This window comes from Carlito syrichta, unplaced genomic scaffold (assembly GCF_000164805.1).
Source record: "Carlito syrichta isolate Samal-C Ts95f unplaced genomic scaffold, Tarsius_syrichta-2.0.1 Scaffold301856, whole genome shotgun sequence".
Classification (NCBI taxonomy): Eukaryota; Metazoa; Chordata; class Mammalia; order Primates; family Tarsiidae; genus Carlito; species Carlito syrichta.
This window is the reverse complement of record NW_007245952.1, coordinates 535,631-559,967: the sequence shown is the minus strand read 5'-3', so window position 1 is coordinate 559,967 and position 24,337 is coordinate 535,631. Positions and strand designations below refer to the sequence as shown.

At 45.9% G+C, this 24,337-nt stretch overlaps 1 protein-coding gene across 1 annotated transcript; it reads right to left on the bottom strand.

Moving 5' to 3' along the window:
• Positions 1-16,510: 16,510 nt before the first annotated feature.
• Positions 16,511-24,053, bottom strand: LSM11 (LSM11, U7 small nuclear RNA associated). Its single transcript, XM_021711090.1, has 3 exons — positions 23,910-24,053; positions 22,420-22,503; positions 16,511-21,694 (listed from the first exon to the last, which is right to left on the bottom strand). The coding sequence occupies exons 1-3, from the start codon at positions 23,910-23,912 to the stop codon at positions 21,284-21,286; spliced, it is 498 nt and encodes a 165-aa protein (XP_021566765.1). The 5' UTR covers positions 23,913-24,053; the 3' UTR covers positions 16,511-21,283.
• Between the last annotated feature and the right edge of the window lie 284 nt (positions 24,054-24,337).

Here is a 24,337-nt window from a genome sequence, read left to right as displayed (position 1 = left end):
CTCTGTGGCCCAGACTGGAGTGCAGTGGCAGGCTCACAGCCACCGCAGCCTTGACCTGCTAGGCTCCGGCGATTCTTCCGCCTCAGCCTTCCAAGTAGCTGGAACTACAGGCATGTGCCACCATGCCCGGCTAATTTTTGTATTTTTTGTAGGAATGAGGTCTCGCCATGTTGCCCAGGTTGGTCTGGCCATCCTCTCACCTCTGCCTCCCAAAGTGCTGGGATTACAGGCACGAGCCACTGCACCTGGCCTTTTGCATTTCTTTCTTTTTCTTTTTTTTTTTTTTTTTCAGAGATAGGATCTGGCTTTGTGGCCCAGGCCGGAGTGCAGGAACATGATCATGGCTCATTGTAGCCTTGACCTCCTGGGTTCAGCCTCCGCAGTAGCTGGGACTCCAGGTGCACACTACCACGCCTGGCTAACACCCTAGGCGGTTCTAATTTGCCATGGAAGTTGCCGCCCACTGCAGAACTGAAGAGCTGCAAAGCACAATAATGGTTGGCACATCAAAGAGTTGACAGTAGGTGGCCTTTGAGACCGTGGTCAATTCTAAAAGTTTGCAAAGTCAGCTAACTCCTTTAATTCTCACCCAGCAGCTGTTGAGCTGATTCTCTTCTGCCAGGGGGAGCTGAGTGGACGCTCTCTGGAGTGTGGCAACCCTTGCAGTCCAGTTCTCTTATGACAACCTCTTTCTTTCTTTCTCTCTCTCTCTCTCTCTCTCTCTCTCTCTCTCTCTCTCGAGTTGGAGTCTCACTCTGTTGCCCAGGCTGGAGTGCAGTGGCACGTTCACAGCCACTGCAGCCTCTACCTGCTGGGCTCAAGCTATCTTTCTGCCTCAGTCTTTCAAGAAGCTGAAACCACAGGCGCATGCCACCATGCCCGACTAAGATTTTGACTTATTGTAGAGATGAGGTCTCACCAAGTTGCCCAGTCTGGCCTCAAACCCCTGGGCTCAGGCAATCCTCTTGCCTCCGCCTCCCAAAGTGCTGGGATTACAGGTGTGAGCCACTGCGCCTGACTTCTAATCTCTTTTGAGGACATAAAAGATGTACAGAACCAGTGTTTTTTTTGTCCAAGTTCACTTCAAAACTCACAGCTCTTCCTGTCTTTAGTACTAGAAACCCACCTCTGCACTCCTTTCACTTAGATTTATGAGCAGGATCTATTTCAGGTTGGTGAGGAAGGAGAGAACAACTATAGTCATCCCTCAGCATCCCTGGAGGATTGGTCCAGGACCCCTGGGCACCCAAATCTGTGGATGCTCAAGTCCCTGATACAAAATAGCATAGTCGATGCATATAGCCTATATCCATCCTCCTGTATACTTCAAATCATCTTGGCTGGACGCGGTGACTCAGTCTGTAATTCCAGCACTTTGGGAGGCCGAGGAGAGAGGATTGCCTGAGCCCAAGGGTTCGAGACCAGCCTGGGCAACTTGGTACGACCTCGTCTCTACAATAAATAAAAAATAAGCTGGGCGTGGTAGCATGTGCCTATAGTTCCAGCTACTTGGAAGGCTGAGGTGGAGGGATTGCCTGAGCCCAGCCCGTCGACGCTGGGGTGGTCATGAGCATGCCACTGCTCTCCAGCCTGGGTGACGGAGTGAGACTCTGACTCAAAAAAATAAAATAAAATAAATATAAGTCATCTCTAGATGACTTACAATACCATATACAATGCAAATGCTGTGTGAATAGTTGTTAGTCTAGGTTTTTTATTTGTATTATTTTTGTTGCTGTATTGTTATTTTGTATTTATTTATTTATTTATTTATTTATTTTTGCTGAATATTTTCAATCCATGATTGGCGGATGCACCACCAATATGGAAGGCCAACTGGATTCATTTGAATCATTCATTCACCAGAATACTCATGGCTGGGCGTGGTGGCTCAAGCCTGTAATCCCAGCTTTGAGTGGCCGAGGCTAGAGGATTGCCTGAGCCCGTGTGTTCGAGACCAACCTGGGCAACATGGTGAGACCTCATCTCTACAATAAATAAATAAATAAATAACTAAATAAATAAATAAATATATTAGCAGGGTATGGTGGTGCACTCCTGTAGTTCCAGCTACTTGGAAGGCTGAGACAGAAGGATCACCTGAGCCCAGAAGGTCGAGGGTGCGGTGGTCGTGAGTGCGTCACTGCACTTCAGTGAGACTCCGAATCAAAAAAAAAAGTTATTCATGAATATAGGGATCTGCTTACATTTAACCATTTACATTTTCTTTTCTCGTCTCATTTGAAAAGAATGTTCTTAACACAACTTTGAGAGATAATTCAGCTTGTGCGGGGACTTAGGTATACATTGGTCCCCACAGGTATAAAAATGTCCCAAGAAGCCCACCAGATAAGGGACCCAGGAAGGGAGGGGCACTTTGCTGGAACACTGTTGAGTTCCCAGTTAAGAGATGATGAATCTCTTTTGGTGTTGTCCCTGGGGAACCCAAGAGGAACTACACCTTCCCACTTGTTTGAGCTGGACCACATCACACTACTTGTTTGGGCTAGCTCGCTCTGCCAAAGAACTTGGTGTCCATGGGATGATGTGGGCGTTTATGAATATTTCAGGGTTCCAGCAACACATCATAAAGGTGCTGAAACAGCCTGGAAATACAGAAAACAGCTGTTACCACTGGCAGAGCTCCGTAGTGGCAGGAAAGGAGGAAGAACTGAGGGACAGCTCTGCAGTTTTTCACCTGCCTGAACACACACAGCTGCAAAATGTACTCAAGTTCTTACTGTGGTCTGATTGCAAACGAGTACTTGCAGTTGCAAAAGAACAGTCATGAGAATAGTGGCACCATAACCATGTCTCTACCGGCTTCCCCCTGCTGGCCTGTCACTCTCACTGTACCCGCCTCCCTGTCTCTCTCCCTCAGCCGCCTTCCTCACGCAGTCCTTGAAAAGGACACGAAGCAGAAACCAACTGGCAACACAGGGGGAAGAACATGCTGCCCGCTGTTGGAAGCCCTCCTGTCCTTTGCCAATGTCCCTTTCCTCAGGGACACCTTCCCTGATGGCTCATGCAATGCTACCCAAGACACCCCCAGTTCCATTCTCCTGGCACCTTGACGCATCTGAAGTTCTTAATTAGCCAGACGTGGTGGCGTGCACCTATAGTCCCAGCTACTTGGGAGGCTGAGGTGGAGGATCACCTGAGCCCAGCAGGTCATGGCTGCGGTAGCTGTGATCGTGCCACTGCACTCCAGCCTGGGGGACTGGAGTGAGACTCCGACTTAAAAAAATAAAAATAAATAAAATAAGGTTCTTATTTATAGTTTGTATCTATGTGGATGATCTGTCTCCTCTGATAGAATATAAATGCCATGAGGGTAGGAACTTGTCTGTCCTGTTCACCCTAATGTCCCTGATGCCTACAGCCGTGCCTAGTATTTATTTTTGTTTGTTTGTTTGTTTTTTGAGTTGGAGTCTCACTCCACCACCCAGGCTGGAGTGCAGCAGCATGCTCATGGCCACCCCAGCATCAACCTGCTGGGCTCTGGTGATCCTTCTGCCTCAGCCTTTCATGCCCAGCTAATTTCTTGAATTATTGTAGAGATGAAGTCTTGCCAAGTTGCCCAGGTTGTTCTCGAACTCGTGGTCTAAGGCAATCCCCTCACCTCGGCCTCCCAAAGTGCTGGGATTGTAGGCTTGAGCCACCAGGCCTGGCCTCTTATTTTTGTTGAAATGGAGGTCTCACGATGTTGCCCAGACTCAAACTCCTGGTGGATGCAGTGAGAGTGACAGGCAAGCAAGAGGGAACCGGTAGACGTCATTGTTACATTGCTACCATTCTCATGACTGTTCTTTTGCCAAGTACAGGTACTGAAGCAATCCTCCTGCCTCGACCTCCCAAAGTGCTGAGATTACAGGCATGAACCACCATGCCTGAGTCAAGGCTGACAAAACAAATATCCTGAAACATATGAGACATGGGAGGAAACGTGAGAACAGAAAAAAAATTACAGAATTGGGATCTGGAAGGAAGTCTAGAGAGAATGATTTGGTAGATTCTGGTGTTCGTAAGGATATTCGAGGAGATAATACAGATCATCATCAACAACAACAAAATCTGGTAAGTAGATAGTGAACACCCAATGAACAGTGTCTACTGTGGTTTTTAAATTATGTTATTGTTAGCCAGGAAAATGACCTGGTCTCTAGGATTTAACAAAAGGATTTTGCTCCTCTCCCCTCACCTTGAGCCCAGAAATAAAATTCTCCTCTGAGCCTGAAAGCCACCCCTCCGATAGTCCCAACAGCTCTGTGCATTAGTGATGCAGGGCCAGCACTCAGAGCCGCAGTCTCCTTTGAGAATATTGGGTGAAAACTCCCCACAGGATTGGCCTCAGCTTTCTTTGTTCACATTGTTTGCTTTGAAGACCTTAACACGGGGCTGAGAAATCAATAAGCTCCATGCTGCTGCCCCTGCGTGGGTCTCCTCCTCCGGGAGGCTCACCTCATGCCAACGCACTGATAAGTCGTGAAGTGCCCAACTACATCTGCAAATTAAGACCCTTGTAAATCATCAAGGAATACCAAGTTTCGCTTGCCGCAGATTTTCCATCCAGAGTGTCATCAGAGGAGACGAAAGTACACATTACAGGTATGCGTACCCAACAAGCCTCAAGTCAGGTTTGCCGAGATAGGGTCATCCGTCATTGCACCAATTAATTATTTAGGAAAGCACTTTTTACAGTGGTTTTAAGTTTTGCCCCTTGATGTATGTACATAAAAATGACAAATCCATCGGACACTGCTATTGTACTTATGCATCTATCACTATCAGGCCTTCTTTCCGTAATTGGTTTATTAATTGTAGCATCTTAATGATCTGTTTAAAATAAATAAACCATTTGCACCATTTCAAAGGTATTTTGTGAGGCTCAGCTGATATTAAAATAGCACCAGCCTTATGTGCTTTTTCAGCAAGTGACCTAATTAGTTAATAAAGTAATTGAATATTAAAAAGGATGTTGCAAGTGATTAAAATTTAAGAGCCTTCAGAATGTTATTAAAGCTATAAATCATACATCACTGTTGTAATTTGCATAGCTACAGAATTACTAATGGTCCCACGTGCACACGGGGCTTGGCAATTAGTCCTTTAACAAAATGTTGGTGATGCGGTACCAAATTCTTTCAACCTCTTTTGATCACTACATAGAAACCTGCTTTTGCCAAATTAGATCTCTAACTGTTGAAATGGCAGCTTGCTCTCTTCGACAGGTATATACATTCATCTGTCCGACGATGCTTTATGAAAAACTGTAGCCACCAAGCACTGGGCTCGGTGTTGGGTATGACAGTGAGAAAAACAGACACGGTCCTAATGGAGGCTGCATCCTGGAGTTGGGCAGAGACATCGACAATGGATACATTCATATCAAGTCGTGAATAATTACGAAAAAGGTGATGAGGCAAAGGGTATCTGGTCTACCACAGGGGGGGCGAGGGGGCCACCTAGAAGTCCAGACTTCACCTGCATGCAGCCTAGTTACATGGCAAATCCTCACTTGCACCCCACAACTCTATAATAAATAAATAAATTGAAAATGGAAAAAAAGTAGCCGGGCATGACGATTCACTCCTGTAATCCCAGCACTTTGGAAGGTGGAAGCAAGAGGATTACCTGAGTCCAGAGGTTCAAGACCAGCCTGGGCAACTGGGCGAGAACTTGTCTCTACAATAAATCAAAAAATTAGCTGGGTACGGTGGCACACACCTATAATCCCAGCTATTTGGAAGGCAGAGGTGGAAGGATCGCCTGAACCCACCAGGCTGAGACTGCGGTGGCTATGAGTGTGCCATTGCACTCCAGCCTGGGTAACAGAGTGAGATTCCAACTCAAAAAAAAAAAGTGATGAGAGGCAAGGAAGGAAAAGTGTAAGGTGTTCAAGAGGATTTTTGCTGGCAAAGACCAATTAGTCTGCTAGATTAAGAATCAAGCACTTAACTCCAGGTGAGGGCACTGGGACTTTGCCTGTAGGTCATGAAGGACTCTTATTCAAGCAGGAAATGCTTGATGAATCTGCCAGTTGGTTGTAGGAAGGACTGGCTGGAGTTGCTGGTTGTTTAGCCAACAACCACCGGGCCTTACTGGCTACGGGATCCCAATTCTGTCTGGGTGTAGGGCTAGTACTATGCCTAGTGGAGTGTAGGCTCAGGTCCAGGAATGACTGATGATGATTCCAAGCCAGTCATTGTGATCTCATTCCCCTTTGCCTGTGACTGGCTTAAGATAGATGTGTTCTGAGGAGCTCTGGGAGGCTTTCTGGAAGAATCCTCCTCCTTGGGAAAAAGAAACACACAAGGAGATCACATGGAGGTGATGCCTGGAGCTATAACAGCCAGATTGAGACCACAAGGGGAAAGGCAAAGCAAGACAAACACCACCACACACACACACACACACACACACACACACACACACACACACACTCCCTAAACTTGAGCCCTGATATTGTTTGGCTGCTGAACCAACTGTGAAAACTTTGGATGTCTTCATTTATGAGACAATACGTTTTAGTTGGGTACTCTGTGACTTGAAGCCTAAAGCATTTTAATTGAACCAGGTGGGCCAACATGAAGACGCTGGAAACTAGAAGACAAATGAAGAGGTAAATGTCATTGTCCAGGTGAGCAGTGATAAAATGCTAAATTATGATAAGGTGGAACAAAAGAAATGGAAAATACAGCCAAGAGCAGAGCTGAGGCATTGTGAACATAGAATCAATGGAAGTTGTCAGCATTGTAGGTAACTGAGGTGCCAGGTCCTAGTAATTACATTCATGAGTATTTTCTATGGGCCAGGCCTTGTCCTGAGTACTTTTCATGTAGTATCTCATGGAATAGTACTATTCATTTTCACCATGATTGAATTCTGTTTCCGTCATGAGTTGATTTCCCAAGTTAAGCCCCAAGGCCTCTCCTACCACTAGTGGACAAAACCGCATGAGTTTCTTCATAGTCTTCAGGTTTCCTGAGACAGTTGCTGGCAAGAGCATTGCTTTCCATATTTTTTGCTCCCTGGTACACATGGAAAGTGGTGATATTTTCAGTTATACTCTGGGATACATAAGAGGGCATTTGGGGTTTCTATATGGGATTTGACAAAAGCCTCATGACTCTTCATATTATATAAGAAAGTTCAACATTAGGGAAGACATTAAATACTGAATTTTTATATAATTCCCCCAAAATAATCTCCTCAATTTTTAATAAGAAATTTGCATTTGCTTTTATGAACATCACTTCTTAATATCAGATCTTCACTTGGAATAGCAATTCTTGATGGAACTTTTTAAATCTCATTAAGACTTTTTTAACAATGGTCTCGAGTTCTTGATTGTTATCACTAGTGATAAACTTTGTTCACACAAGTGATATTTTTAAAAAGTAAGTTTTTGAAACCACTCCCAATTTTACAGCATGTGAGTCAATTTTAAAGAAACGAATCATCTTCCTTTTCTTTCATTGACAATTGCAGTGCTGAAATTCCTTGCAGTTGGGTGAATGAGTTTCAAGTCTAATGGAACTTTCTCCAAGTATTTCAAAATAATGATATCATTTTCATTTGTAGACCATTCATGCCAGTAATAGTTACTAAGCACAGCCAGTTGGAAAAAGCCTAAGCAACATACAGGAGACAGGCTCAACACTGTGCCTGCCAAGAGCCGTCTCCCTCCCTAGCCCTGCTGAACTTCCAACAGGTTCCACATTGGCAGGGTGCTATGCCTCCTACAGGGTCAACTTCATGGACTTGCCACCTGCACACAGTTGCACAAGGACCCACACTTAGAAGGAGCCCATGCTTAGTTTAACACTCTGATGCCGCCATCTTGAATTTCTTAATCTTTGAACAAAGGGCCTTGCATTTTTCTTTACCATTGGGCCCTGCGACTTATGGAACTGATCCTGGCATCTTGAGTAGATAGAACACAAGCTCCTTTAGTAGCTGTCCTGTGCCCTTTCTTATAGTGGGCAGTGGTGTATGCCATCACTGGCTTCTGAGATGTGAAGTAACTTCTTAGAGATGGCTCTCAACTCATCGACATGGCATGACGATGTGAATGTCGTCGGCTCGTCAGGTTCCACTTCACTAGACCATGGGCCTCGCCTTCGTACCTTGCTCCATTTGGCCATCCTTGAGGGACACTGATGAAGCCGCTGGTGCTTGTGGTTAGAGGTGACTGACCCAGAGGTTCCAGCTGCCTCAAAAGCTGAGGCTTCTATCATATAACTCAGGTGTCATAGCTCACCATTTGGGCAGTCTTGTGTAGAAGGCATCCCCAAATATGTTACCTGCCGATAAGATCTCTGTGACCTGAAGTAGGTCTACTAGCTCCTTGCTTAAAACGTGTTTCAAATGAAGAGTAAGTATTGGGGTTTGAATAGCTACTCAGCGCAAGGGTGTCTGGGTATGAAGCGTGATCCAGGGAGGACTGAAGTGGAAGGGAGAGCAAGAGGGAAACACTCAGAATCCTTCTGGGCCTGTCATCTGGCACTTGAGGGTTTAAACCTGTTTCTCCAACCACTTTTTGAGCTGAAATCTCTACATCGCTCTTGGTTTGGTGTTGTAACTTTACTTTGATCTCCATTAAAATGGCATAAATATACATATAATAACAGCAATTCTAAGCCAGTAAAGACAAACGACTCCCAGCCCAGAGGACGGCAGTTTCTGCCAGAATACTTTCCAGGAAGCAACAGATGTGCTCAGATGGAGTCCGGCTGGGGAGGAGGCGGGGCGAGCGGACTCCACTGAGGCATCATGGGCCCTGGCAACGGACCTCAGATTCCCCACCCTGAATATCAAATTAGCTAGTCACTTCCTGCTCTCAGAGGCAACAATCACGAGTATGCATCAGTGTTAGAACAAAGCCATGCCAGCAGACTCCTAATAGGTTGCTTTTCAGTTAACACTATTTTTATGCTATTTTACATAAATACATACACAACACTCCCTGATAACATGATGGTACTGTTCCAGCAAATATTGTGCGATAAGCACTTTGTGAATGTCAGTGCTGTGGAGTACTTTCCCTGCTCTTTACTGTGTGTGCATGTGTGTGTATGCACACGCACATGCATGTGGCGGTCATTCACAGTAGCTCTTGTGACGAAAGTCTCCACCAGGTTCACAAGCAATGGAAGAAAAGCTGTAACTATTTTTTCACTTAACATCTTGATTTTCTGGACTAGTCAGTCTCTGGCACTTATAGGCTGGCCTGGCTCTCTTGCCACCAATTAGTGAGAATTAGTGAGGAAACCCGGGCAGTGCCGAAATAACAGGAGTGGCTGCCTCGAGAATCGACAAGTTGGGGGAGACACTGGAAGGACCAGTCTGTTTCTGTGTTGCCAAAATGCTCTGTGTTTGTTATGGAATATTTGAGTCCAGAACCGTGTAGAAGGCAGAACACTCCTGGCAGGATCATCTCTGGGCTTGGAGTGAGGTGGGGGGGAGGGTGGCGGCCAGGAATAGGAAAAGGAGGATCCTTGGGACCTCCCATTCCCAAATGCCTCACATGCAGCCAGCGACTCCCTCCAAATGGGGCTCAGTTCAGTACACAGGGAGGACTGAAAACTGTCCTTCATCAACTTGGATTTTTTTTTTTTTTTTTTTTTAAGAGAGAGGGTCTCTCTCTGTTGCCCAGGCTGGAGTGCAGTGGCGCGATCATAGCTCACAGCAACCTTGAGCTCCTGGGCTCAAGCAATCCTCTTATCTTAGCCTCCCAAGTAGCTGAGACTATAGGTGTGCACCACCATGCCTGGCTAATTTTTAAATTTTTTGTAAAGATGGGGGGGTCTTACTATTTTGCCCAGATTGGTCTTGAACTGCTGGCCTCAAGCAATTCTGCCTTAGTGTCCCAAAGCGCTGGGATTACAGTCGTGAGCCACTAGGTCAGGCCAGACTTTTACAGTATACCCAAACTTTTACAACTCTGTTTTGACAGTTCTTCATTTTTTAAAGTATTGGAAACCTAGGCCAGATATAGTGGCTCACCTCTGAAATCCCAGCACTTTGAGGGGCCGAGGTGGGAGGATTGCTTGAGACCAGGAATTTGAGACCAGACTGGACAACATAACAAAACCCCATCTCTACAAAATATTGAAATAAAAAAGTTTAGGAAAAATAAAACAACAAAGTTTTTAAAGTATTGGAAACTTGAAATAATATAAGTGATGGGGCTCTCTCAACCTTGAGGCATCCCGTGTGTGTGTGTGTGTGTGTGTGTGTGTTTTCTTTTTTTTTTTTGAGTTGGGGTCTCACTCTGTCACCCAGGCTGGAGTGCAGTGGCACACTGACGGCCATTCTAGCGTCAACCTGCTGGGCTCCAGTGATCCTTCCGCCTCAGACTTCCAAGTAACTGGAACTATAGGCTCACACTGCCACGCCCAGCTAATTTTTTTGATTTTTGTTGTAGAGATGAGGTCTCGCCAAGTTGCCTAGGCTGTTCTTGAACCTGTAGGCTCAGGCAATCCCCTCACCTTGGCCTCCCAAAATGCTGGGATTACAGGCTTGAGCCACCGTGCCCAGCCTGTGTGTGTTTTCATGTGCATTTGTCCTCCAGTGCAATTTCATAACTGGATGGATGTAACACACTCAATTAATCAGGGAATACATTTTTATTACCAACACCACTATTGGGTGTACCTTGATCTCTGTAAGGAACTGGCCAGCTGGGGAGAGTGGCGTGGACTGGTTTACAAATGGAGGGCAACAGAGATGTATGCAGCCAACACGTCTGCTTTGCATGTTTGTGCTTTGTTGATCACAACACGGGTGATAATGACAGGAAAGTGTAGGAAGCACCGTGTTAATGATGGTGCTGATGGGAGGCACAAACAAAAGCCATGACTCTTGAGCAAAAGTTTGATGTAAATTAAAGCCTGGCTTTGTCCAGAGTTAGGAATTCACAGCTACACATTAGTGGCTATTAGACAGGTCTTTGGTGCTGAAATTCCTGCAAGAATAAAAATTTCACAGTTTCTCTGGCCACTGACCACTAAAGCAGACGTTTGATGATGCTGTTTTTGTGGATGGTGCCATTTCATTGCTGAACAGAGTAGGTATTCTTATAACACATGCATTTTTTTTTTTTTGACAGGTTCTCGCTCTGTTGTCCAGGCTGGAGTGCAGTGGCATAATCATAGCTCACAGCAGCCTTGACCTCCTGGGATCAGGTGTTCCTTCTGCCTCAAGTCCCGAGCAGCTGGGACTACACAGCTGGCTAACATTTTTTTGACTTTTTGTAGAGACGAGGTCTTGCTATATGCCCGGGCTGGTCTGCAAATCCTGGGCTCCAGCCTCTGCTCCGGGTCAACACACACAGACTCTATACAGGCAACATTTATTAATACACAGTACACTGATCACTGTGGCATGGGGGCTGTTTGCAGATGGCATGAAGACAAACATTTTCATTTCGATAGTTATATATTTATTTTAACATGGACTTTCAATCTTGGGCAAACTTCCCAATTTCCCATTGATGGTAATGACGTATAGCTTCCTTTTGAGTGTAGATTTTAAAATGAGTCAATTTGTAGAACTATAGGCTGGGTGTGGTGGCTCATGCTTGTAATCCTTGGGAGGCCGAGGCAGCAGGATTGCTTGAGGCTAGGAATTCGAGACCAGCCAGGACAACATAGTGAGATCTCGTCTCTAGAAAATATATGTATACATTATATATGTATATATTATATCTATATCTTTTCTATCTATATAGAATACACAAAAATGCACTGGTCGGTTTAGGACAAAGCCAAAATTGCAAAGGAGCTCTGGAAATGACCCAAGTTTTGGAAACGCTGGACCATGTCACGGTAGGTACGATGTAGCTTTGATGTGGATTTCTGACAGTGGCGATAGCCACCCTGAGCCGTCCCGTGACCAGGGCCATACACGTGTAAGCTGCTGCCTGATGCCCCAGGAGCGTGTCTGCCACGTGCCACTAATTGGCCCACACAGGAGAGAAACCGTAACCCTTCCCTCATTAGCCACACGTTTGGGCCAGCTGAGCTAGCTCGCGCCGGGTCACTGGGGTCCCATGTAGGAAATTACCATTCCAGGGCCCTGTGGCCCCTTCATAACCCCAACTAATGAATGTCCCGTGTAGCCTAAAGTCATTCCTGGGGGAGCACGCCGCCCTTCCAGCAGTGGGAGGTTGATGACAGGCTGAAGCGGTAGCCCAGGAAGAGCCAATCGCCGAAGCATAGAGAGCTCGGCCAGCCTGGAGGCTCTTGCAAACACCTGCGTGCTGGGAAAAGGAGGGAAACAAAATTTTGCTGCGTCCGTTTGCTGCTGTCGGCCAGGTCTGGTCTTAGGGCACAGGATGGAGCCATGGGGAAGTTAAGAAAGTCGCAAAATCTCACGCAGCAAATGTCACGCAGAATTGACGTTAAGTGCTTGCTGTGTGGGCCAAGCCCATTTACATCAACAAACCCAGGAAGCGGGTGGTATTGTTCCTTTTTTAGAGATCAGGAAACTAAGGCTCAGAAGTCATGAGTGAGACTGGGCACAGAGGCTCACGCCCGTAATCCCAGCACTTTGGGAGGCCGAGGCAGGAGGAGCACTTGAGCTCAGGAGTTTGAGACCAGCCTGGGCAACACAGCGAGCAAGATCTCGTCTCTTTAAAAAATACAAAAATTAGCAAGGCATGGTGACACGCACCTGTAGTTGGGAGGCTGAGGCAGAAGGATTGCTTGTGTTCACAAGGTTGAGGCTGTGGTGCGCTGTGATTGTACCATTGCACACCAGCCTAGGTGACAGAGTGAGACCCTGACTCAAAAAAAAAAAAAAAAAAAAAGCCATGAGTGAAAGAGCCAAGGATCCTCCCAGGGTTGCCATATTCTGCAAATTAACACATCAAGTTGAAGGGCAATTTTACAAGATGGCCAGACGGCTTGTGCCCTCTTTTAGATCTCAGGAGAAAGGCCTTCAGGTAATCGTCATTCTTTCTGTAGTTTTAGACCCTCCACGGTTTGGTCTTGAGAAGTTTCTTTAATTAGATGAATTTGTAGTCAAGGCCAAGGCAAAGCGTGCTTCCCAAGTGTTGGTTAATACTGGAAAGGAATGGCGGCCTTCTCAATGCATGCTGAAGAGATAGAGAGACGATCTGCCACCCATCTTCTTTTTAACAAGACTGTGGAATCAGTATCCCTTCCAGGGTCAAACTAACTATGGGCAAATAGCTCCCAACACTCATTTGCAGCTACTTTTCCCAGGGCCACAGCTGGCTTGCTGCCCTGGGGTTGCCCACATCTCTGGTTCTCTCGTGAAGCCCTGTGTGTCCGTGTCCACTGCTAGCCAAGGAACAGGGTGAATCAGAAGGGACTAGACACTTAAAACAAGCCACCAAGCCGTATTCTAATTTGGTCCTCTGATTTGTCTAAGGGGATGGCTCAGCTTACCCTCCAAGTTTCCGAGTTAAATAATTTTTTTTCTAGAGACAGGGTTTCTGTCGCTGGAGTGCAGTGGTGTGATCATGGCTCAATGCAGCTGCAACCTCCTGGGCTCCAATGATCCTCCTAATTCAGTCTCCCAAACAGCTAGGACTACAAGTATGTGCCACCATGTCCCGCTCATTTTTTAATTTTTTGTAGAGACGGTGTCTAGCTATCTTGTCCAGGCTGGTCTCAAACTTCTGGTCTCAAGTAATCCTCCTGTTTCAGCCTCCCAAAATGTTGGAATTACAGGTGTGACCTATTGCACCCAGCCACACTTAAGATTTTTAAGGTACAATTGGGTAACCAACTTAAGAGCCAGAGAGATTTGAATAGAATCCCAAATCACCATTTATTTGCAGAGAGATGTTGACAAGTTTCTTAACCTCTGTGAGCTTTAGTCCTCTCACAAGTATGATGGGGATAAAGTCTTCCTCTTATGGTGGTATCTGAACAAGGTAGTGCATGCATTATGCTTAGCACAAGGCTGAAATGTTCAAAACTGACAGTATTTCTTGCATGATCTGTCCCCTCCCTCTTCACACAGTGTAACTGAGTGAAATGTGGCACCAAGTTGCCAAGGACCAAAACAGTATAAAATGAAGAAAGTTTTTTTTATTAGAATCTAATCTGAGTTATTCATTGGAAGACCAGTATCTATTTATGTTCTCATATACTGTATTTCTGTCTACCAAAGTCTGCTGAAAAGTCTGCTTTGAAGCAGGGAAGGGAAGGTCTTTGGAAGGCCTTGTATGACATGTGAGGGGACTGACCAGCACTGTCCACCCACTCTTGCTGCCTCCAGCATCTCAACCTAAAACAAAAGGATTTCCTCTGTTTATTAGAAATCACTTGATGGGGAGGGAGTCCACCAGTCCCTGTGGGGTGGCGGCTGAGCGCCACTCTTTACCTTAAAAAAAAGAAAAGAAAAAAAGAAAAATTTTCCTCTGACTCAAGAGCATATTTGCTTCCAGGCCTGGAGTGGGGGCTCAATTCTGGCCATAGAATCATAAGAGAGCAGCCGTCTTTCCCCAAATGGACTTCCAGGCACCAATCTTGGGCAAAACTGGATTGTTTCAAAGTGTGACAGTTGCTGAGAAACAAGGGCTTGCAGACCGTCCTCCTGGGGCCACCCCTTGCTGGCAGGTGGGAAGGGGCTGAATGGAGTTGATGGTATTTGGAGAAGAAATGAGGGGTCCCATGGTGTGAGGACGGAGACAGATTCCCTGGGAACCCCTCTTCCCCACCCTTCCCCAAGCACACACTACCTGAATGCTGTGCGCCCGGCTCTCTGAGCTTCAATTAAGGTAAGCCCAATGCTGAAAAGAAACGCTTATATTGCTACTTGGGTTGATGTTTCCTTGATAGCTCAGTCCGGACTCGTGAGCCTTTAACATAAATTGCAGCAGGGACTGGAGACCAGGAGATTCATCCTTCTGGACCTCCAGACAGGCCGTTTTCTTCAACCCACTGCCACCTAGTGGTAGCTGAGCAGACTGAAAAGCGCTTCATTTCTATCCAAGGAGAGAATGTGGTGGACGGAAGCATCCTTTCCCCCAGCCACGCCTATCCAGGAAGCACAGGGAAAGGGTGATGGATGTGTCCCATCCCGCTGGCCTCTACTCCCCTGCCGACATTTAATGGTCACTGTTCATCTAAAACGTCAAGCTAGCTGACTCTTCTGTCTGTATTTTGATGAATGAGGACATTCTCATTTAATCAGAACTCTAAGTACAAAACAAGGACCAGACCTACAGCCTGTAGGTCTTGCCTCCCTGTCCTCCATCGTGGTGGTTGGAAATTTCACACGTCAGCTGAGCTCAAGGTGGTGTATCAAGAGACCTTTCCCCACCTTTATTTTCTTTGAGTTGGAGTCTCACTCCGTCACCCAGATAGGAGTGCAGTGGCACGCTCACAGCCACTGCAGCCTCGACCTGCTGGGTTCTGGCGATCCTTTCGCCTCAGCCTTCCAAGTAGCTGAAACTACAGGTGCGCGCTACCATGCCCAGCTAATTTTTGATTTATTGTAGAGACGAGGTCTAGCAAGTTGCCCAGGCTGGTCTCAAACCCGCAGGCTCGGGCAATCCACTCACCTCGGTCTCCCAAAGTGCTGGGATTACAGGCAGAGCCACTGAGCCCAGCCCCCTTCGCACTTTAAAGGGGGAAATTGGGTCTTGACAGTTAACTTGAGGTCTCCCCCTCCAAGAATCAATGAGACTGTTATGTCTACCTTACCAGGTGCCTCAGTTTGGAGGGACACAGAAGGGATTAAGTCATCAATGTGGCAACTCTTTGTGCAGCTCAACTTCCTGTACGTGCCCAATAAAGAGCTGGTGGCAGATTCATATATTTCTGGATGTGTGTGAGGATCAATTAGCCAAATGTGGTAAAACACCCAGAGGGGAGCAGAATCAATGGTGATTTCAGCAGATCATGGAGAGAGTGGATGAATGCCAATGAGCTTTTAGGTGGAATAGGGTAATTATCGTTGCTTGCAGCTTAGAAGAGATCATTCATAACGTGGGCCATGCTCCTTTTCTAAGCATGAACTTCAAATAAACTTGGAAGAAAAAAGTTACATCTGGTTGGCTCACATCTATAATCCCAGCACTTTGGGAGGCCAAGGCAAGAAGACTGCTGGACGCCAGGAGTTCACGACCAGCCTGGGCAACACAACAAGACCTTGTCTCTACAAAAAAATAAAAAAATTAGCCAGGTGTGGTGGTGCATGCCCATAGTCCCATCTACTTGGGAGGCTGAGAGAGAAGAATCACCTGAGCTCAGAAGGTCGAGGATGTAGTGAACCGTGATTATGCCATTGCACTCCAGCCTGGGTGACAGAGAGAGTAAGACCCTGACTCCAAAATAAAACAAAACAAAACAAAACAAAAACTACCTCAAGCATGGTGATCTAGATGTGTATGCTTTGGTAAAGAAAAGACACTAGTTTACAGTCATGAGACAGCAGAAGGCTTGAGATGTTTTAACTTTCTAAAGAGGTGTCTTCATGTGGCAATAGACGCGGCTGCCTCCTCCCCCAAATCAGCAGAGACAAAGTAGCCAGGACATGAATACAATCATATTTATTACGGTTTCCAGACTCCCAAATGACACTTCTAAAGCAGAACATCACAAACTGACATTACTAGCAGCAATCCTCCCTCAACAGGAAGGGTTTTGGTTAACTTAACAATCAAGAGTAATTCAAAGACAAGATTACAAGTCATAGTTTTTCTTTTAGCAGCTGGTATATGAGGAGTGAAACTATAGATACACAGAGTCATCCAGGTTTAGCCTTGTCTGAACAAACATGAATAAGTTACAGTGCAGAGGGGTATCCCCAGGGCTGCCAAACGGAAGACTGATGTCTTTAGATGTCAGCTGGAGATCAGCAAATCACTTTGCAAGACATGGTTTACTCTTTGCCTTACTGTCAGGACAATAGAAAAAGAAGTGGACAGCTGCCCCAGATCCTAGCTCACACATAATTCAGTCAGATTATCATTGTTTAAATAATACCCCTTAAAAATTTTCAGACTTCTCCCCCCCCACAGCTCTAAAAACATAACATCAGACATAACATCAGACATTTGCTCCAAAGGATTAAAAAATCAAAAGCAATCGCGATGTATTGGGAATCGTGTTTACAGCTTTCCTAAGGGACAGTTCCCGTCTTTTCAGAAAGTGTTTTTAAAGAAGCACTAACTCTGGTAGGTTATCAAACTACTTTTTATTCTAAATAAATAAAAGACCAACCGAAGGTCTCAGGTGTCCTTATTTTCCTTCCCCTAGATCTCGAACCATCCAAAGCCATTTCTTGACAGAGAGCTTTCATTTTTATTAGAGGAGTGCAAGAAAACTTACAAACATTTGAAAAATACTCAAAACACGGCGAACAGAGGAGCCCCAGCCCTTCCTCAGAGCCCAGAAACTGGCAGGAACCCCCAAGGCGTCTCTTCGATCCATCAGTTATATCTGCCAGGTGACGACAGACCACCCACCTCTGCAACGCAGGCACAGGTTTCTTGCTTTGCGACCACTGAGACAAACTTCCGGGAGAAGAAAAGCACAGACTGGCGGACGCGAGCTACTGAGAAAAGGGCCAGCTGCATTCTAAACCGGGCACAGAGAAAGAAAACGAGCACGTGCAGCCATTGTGTTTACACCCGACCCTCTTCTCTGACTCGAACCCTGACCGTCCTCCAGCAACGTTTTCATTCATCAAAACTACTGGGAGGACGGGAAAGCTTCGGGGCAGCACCAGTGACAGCTAGCTGCCAGTGAATAGTCTGAGTTTTTTCCCAAAGGCAACATTTAGAGAACATTTAAGGAACTTACTCTATTTCATGATTGTGCCCCCTGTCAGCTGCTATGGAAATAGGCAAACAGGAATATAAACATCCACTCTGCACCAAGGCTGGCTTCCTTTCCTTCTCTCTAAAGGGGGGAAGTGCTCCGTCGACATTTCCACAGAGCTTCTGAGGACTCAGGGCAGCTCACTGCCCATGACCTGATCACCTCTTACGGTGCTCCCGGGCCCTTTTGCCTGGAGGAGACACAGCCACTCCACTAACAACACCCAACCAGGATTTCTGTGTCTAGACTTTAGTGCGAAGGGTTCCTGGCTTTCTTACTTGTCATCTACCTTGCACAGAGCAAGGTACTGTCTAAAGCCACCTGCTTCAGACACTGCTAATGTGGTTACCTGACTCCAGACAGCCTATCTCTGTTCACACGATGGTCCCTGAAAGAAAGCATAAACGCTCTTCAGATACTAGAACAAACCATCTAAGTGCAAGTTCTACTAACTGCAGAGCAAAAGGATCACCTCTGTGTACAAAGAATGGCACAGGAAGTTGCTCTGGATGTAGAACCCTCCCTTCTGTTTCTGAATCACTTGTTATCACCTAACAAGATGGATACTCCTGAGAAGACCTCACCAAGTGTTCAGGCATGGCCTGTGAATTGTCTTGAAAACACATTCTCATGTCTACAGATTACTTTGAAGAACTGAAGTTGGATGTTCGAAAATAAATACTATTCTTACCAAGCTTCCCAAGCTCCAAGTTGTGGAGAATCCTAGAAGCCCGTTGTGTGTCTTTCAGCTGCATAGGCCCCTCTGAGGTAAGCTGCTGGGAGTGGCCAGGACTCTCCTCGCCCTCCCCACTTTCCTTCCTTCTCTTGAAGAACACTGAGTTATTTCCATAGCAACTTTCAGAAGTCCTCAATGATCACAATTTTTGAGTAACACATACATTATTAGGACCTGTTTTTTTCTTCCTTTAAAAAAATCTTTCCAATAATAAAAGGCAATACTTTTTAAAAACTGACTTCTTTAAAAAATAATGATCATGCTTTGTACAAAATGGTACATTTACTAGATCTTATTCATTCCAGAGTCACTGTCCAAACCAAAGAAATAATTGGGGATATATAGCAGATCACACAGTTTAAAAACAATTTTCATAGCCAGCGGTTGTCATGTTGGGCAGAAAATAGTAAATCAACCCTTATATGGATATATGAAAATTGCAAGTAAACACAGAAGCAGACATGCGTTTAAAATAAATCAGATTAGATTTCATTTGGCATTGGAATGAAGATTGACTCCTTTTGATTCCAAATTTCTACATATTAGGAAAACAGGGTATCCAGTACAGCTTCCAGTGAGGGATAAGAGGGCGGATGGCTAAAGGCAGCCACACGGGGAGTCTGGTAGAGGCAGTCATGCCTGATCAGACAAGATGACTATTAATTTGGGGACTGAGATTGCAGACACTATTTAGGAGAGAATTTAGACCGGCAGATTCGAAATATAACTGTTCACGTGAGTCTGTATCCTGGACTCTCTACCAACTTTAGTGTATCTGATCTGGCTCTAGAGTATACTCTAAAATGCATTTAAAAATAAAAACAAGTAAATAAACTTTTTTAAATTCCACAGGTTCCCCGTTGGGGATGTTGTTTTCAGATCCTCACTCGCCACTTGGTAGTACCATGTCCACCCCTTGGAAAGTTCTGGGGATCTTTCTGATAATGATCAGAAGAGGCTGGGAGCTGAGATGTGGGGGAGCAGCAAAAAAGCATTCCTCTCCTCTTCCTGAAGATCCTCCAGAGAACCTTCACTGTCCCTTGGGAGGAAGGAAGGGAACACAGATCTCGAAAATATCACTGCCTTCCGATGGAAGTTACAACAGGATCAGGACTAGGACACCTGTGAGCACTATGTTCTTATGTAGCACCTGCCTTGCTCATAAGACACAGAATTCTTACAAAGCTATGAAATTGAGTTAGTAAAAATCACTCGTGGCACTTGAACATGTTTGGACTGGAAATGCCTTCCTAAGAGTCTTTGTCTTGATGCCCCTGTGAGGTAGGTGTCTGCAGGGAGAGCGGAGGCACGGAGGTCACATCTGCTCACGTCTCACTGTGGGATGAGCCAGGGTCCAGCCCGAAGGACCAGGATCCCAGCACCCTGGGCTTGACTCACTCTGCTTCTCAGAAGGCTTAAGCTACACAACAAATGCAGCAGGGGAAAGTTTTCTTTTCATACGTTTTAGCTAGTTAGTCATTTCTTATTCTCACCTTGAACTTAAGTTATCTTAGATAAAACCAGATAAAAACTAACACAACAAAAAACCAATATTGCCTAACAGTCTGTGTCAAGATGCAGCCTATTCTGCACTGGTGACTGGAAAAGCACAGATATGATTCAAGTAGAAACATTCGTGGGTGCTATGGTGTTCCCATTACTCAAGCCAGGCTGTGAGTAAAGTGTCCCTTCAGACACTACCCACTGGACTTTGCAAGAACATCTTTGGCCTGACACAAGGGAATAAAACCATCACCCCTGTTTCGTGGAAAAACCATTCTGACAGTTAATCTCCACAAGGCCAGCCCGCTCGGAGTGGGGACTCAGCCGTGTGGTATGTGTGCATTACAGAGTTCGTGCAGAACTCGTGGAAGCTAGACAGGAAGGTCACAGTCTCCTGCCATAAAGCTCACAGGACAGTTCACACAACAGACAGAGGGGCAATACCACAGGGTACATGCGCTAGCACCATGCCACACGAGTCAGAGAGAAGGACGAGAAGCCACCACACTAGCATCTCACGGTCCCATCTGGCATGCCATTTGCAGAGGCTACTTAGCCTCTGGAGAGGGGAAGACTAGGAGGTCCTGCACTCTCTCCCACAATGAGGACAGGGATCAAAACAGCATAAAATGCTGGCTTCTTGGAGCACACCACCTTCCAAACTCCACCCCAACAAGCAATGGCAACTCCCTAGACGCTGCAGATCTTCAGAGATAATTTCATTTCTTGATCAAGAGAGAAAGTGCAGTGTGGGACAAAAAGTTGTGGGACAGAATTCAAAGGGTAGTTCTACAACGTGGGTGCAGAGCTCCAAGGCAATTGACACAGCTGCTCTTAGAATCACATTCCTGAGTCCTTGGGACATTAGCTTTTAGAAATGCGATCATTCTTTTTGAGACAGCTTTTTTCTATAGTCTCTGAAAAGTCAACTCCATTCATAGCGTGACCCCCTAGGTCAAATGGAAGAACTTATAATTGCTTTCAGAGTCTGAAGTAAACCATGATACCAAGTCCGAGGCATGCACCTCTGCATGGTTTTTGCCTTGATGGTAATGCCGACCCCCAAGGCCTGTCCTCCCCTTGTGCTCATCATCCAGAGGGCTGAGCCTGCTCTGTCCTCTGCACATGCAGGACAGAGGGAATAATTCCAACTTGGAGTTTCACTGGGATACTAGGATACAGCATAGCAGCAATTCATGCACTTTACTTCTAAAAACCAAAGCTCAGGCCGAGCCGGTCACTGTGCAAGATGCACCAGCAGGACATTCTCACCTCGAATGAAAATCTGATTTATGTGTCGAGTGAATACCTGCTGGTAATCCACTTTGGGCTTTCGCTTTTTCTTACGGGACTGGCCCCTGGAAAGGGTGGTAGCCCTGGACAAGGTACCTCCCATGCTGGACCCTTCTGTCCGTGTAGTCCTCCCTGACAGCTCTGACCTGGACTCCTCCCTTGCAGATGCCTGCAGGGAAGACGGGACAGAGCGGGAACGCTTGTGTGAGCCCCGGTCAGTGTCTCCTCTTCCCCACACTGAAGCCACCTTCCAAGTAGATGTCTGGGAGTATCTGGACAGGGTGGAATCTTCAACTGCAGACTTGGAATCTGCTTCCTTCTTGGAGGAATCTTGAAGTTTCAGCCGATCAAATAGCTATAAGGCAAACAAGGACAAATATCAGCCTTCTCTTTAGCATTTGACATCCCTTTTTCAATATACCGAAAAGGCCTACGGTCCCATTGCTTTGCAATTTGTAAAAAGTTAGGAATGAATTTTCTTTCTTTCTTTTGAGTTGGAGTCTTACTCTGTCACCCAGGGTGGAGTGCAGCGGCATGATCATGGCTACCGCAGTCTCAACCTGCTGGCCTCAGGTGATCCTTCTACCTCAGCCTTTCAAGTAGCTGAAACTAAGGCGTGCACCACCACGCCTGGCTAGTTTTTTTTTTTTTTTAATTGTAGAGACAAGGCCTTACCATGTTGCCCAGGCTGGTCTCGAACTCCTGGGTTCAGGTGATCCTCTTGCCTCAGCCTCCCAAAGTGTTGGGATTACAGGCGTGAGTCACTGCGCCCAGTCAAATTTTCTATTTCTAGGCATAACTCTGATAAATCAGTAAGTATGTCAAGAGAAAAGGCTTATTTCTGTGGTATAAAGCTCAATGACTTTCAAGTCTTATAAGAAGTAACTTGCTGCTCAAATAATATGCAGATTCCAAGCACAGACTCATTTGAGATTAGCTGGAAGCATGAGAAGAGAGACTCATGGAGACTTGGTACCCGGTATACAGCCACATGGATTTCCCTATAGGAAATCCTGGTCACGGGGTTCAGGGATCCTAACTCCTAAGCTGGGCACTCAAGAGGTCGGGGGAACCGCCTACCCTAGTGAGAGTCAGTGAAGAGTCCCGCTCATATGCTTTGCCCAGAACAGGCTTCCGGTAGGTCTCATCCACATCAGTAAGTGCCTAGAGACACAGGCCAAAGGGGAGAAAATGAGACAGAATTAAAAATATTATTTGTGTAGCTTTTGTCAGGGAAAAACAGGCCGAATAACATCTAATCAAAGCAGAACTAAACAGGTGACTCAGCTCTTGGGCAGAAGAACATGGCAACACCTGGTGCCTTCTGCATAGTGTTTCAAGCTGCCACCACCACGTAAGAGGGGGTGCTTCCACCACGTATGCAAGGGCCTTTACGGCTGCACAGCAGAGGTTCTTAGATCAGTGTGCATAAATACCTAGGAAGTTTATTAAAATACAAAGCCAAGGCTACTCTCCATGGTGGCTGAAAACATGGTCTTAGGAGTCAGAAAGACCCCAGATAAAGTCTTCCACTTCTTCTTACTAACGGTGTGATCTAGAGCCAGTGTTCTGGTCTCTCTGGACACCACTTCTTCACTTGTGAAATGGAACTGCCATAGTACCTATGGCCCAATCACTGAGATCACGTATTAAGCCTTGTTATGGTGCCTGACGTGATGCAAGAGCTCAAATCACGTTAGCAACTACTGCTTGTGTCCAGAAGGATACGTGCACAGGAATAAGGCACAGGGGAAAGGATAATGGGAGAGGCAGGACCATGTGCCAGAGAAACACTGGAAGGCTGGTAGCTCTTAACTCTCTTATTATAGTTACCCATTACATATCCCTTCTCTCCTACAGATGTTAGATGAGAGAGAGAGAGAGAGAACAGAGAGAAAGAGACAGAGAGAGAGAAAGAGTGCGCGCACACGCCTCTTGAAAGCTGGGGTGGGTACACTCCTTCATCAGGAAACACGGTATAGAACCTCAACATATTAATGCCTGTTCACTTCAATCTGATCTATTCTCCCCAATATGGCAGAGTGGAAGTTCCTTTCTGAAACTTCTGTACCAGCACTGAGTTCAGTCAAAGTAGGAAGTCAATAAATATTTTTAAATGAATGAAACACTGGTGGGTAGAAAATCAATTTAAAATTACTAAACAGATGAAATAATTATTCCTTAAGGCTGGGTTTCTCAACCTTGGCACTAATGACATTTTGGACTGTTGCTGCAGGACTAGCTTGTGTATTACAGGGCTTAGAACAACCCTGGTCTCTCCCCAATAGCTGCCAGCAGCACCCCCTTCCATGATGCTGACAATCCAAAAAATGTCCCCAGACATTGCCAAATGCTCCTGGGAGAGAAGGAGAACAATATAGCCTGGCTGAGAAAAGAAAGCAGTAAAAAGACTTTTTTGTTGTTGTTGCTTAAGTCTTGTTGCAAAGACTCTAGTTCTTCTGAGAAGTTATTTTGTGGGTTTTGCTTAATCAGGTTACCCAGGTCCTTTGGTCATATAAAAGACTTGATCACCAGGAGGTCCTCTAGTCCCCTGGGAAAGGCTTACTTACCATATTCCAGAACTTGTCAAATGCGACCAGGAAGCCTGTGCAGACGCCCCGAAGCCCCTTGAAAGTGCGGATGTGAACGTTGACCTTGACCCCTTCCCGGATGCAGCGATGGAGCTCACCCAGAGGGCTGCCTTCGTGCACTGCGACAAGAGAAGATCAGTCAGTATGACATCAACTCCCACCCTCAATCCAGAATTAGCAGCCAAGATCCCCGACCATGTCCAGCAACACAAAGCAGCATGGTGCAGCGACAACCTCACTATCGGAATAGGAGACCCGACAGGCAGGACGGCAAGTACAGCGACACATTCTGAAATGAGACAAGACCCCTATAGAATGGGGATAACCCACATACACAGACATCATCCAAATGTTTCACCATACATGCTTTTTATTCTCTGGTGTCATGGACTCTAAGATGCACCATG

What these genes read in the sequence shown, in the direction of transcription:
- LSM11 (XM_021711090.1), bottom strand. An exon ending in CTTCACTGACTCTCACTAGG is followed by an intron (nt 21,695 to 22,419) that starts GTAGGCGGTTCC and finishes TTTGCCTTATAG; the next exon opens with CTATTTGATCGGCTGAAACT.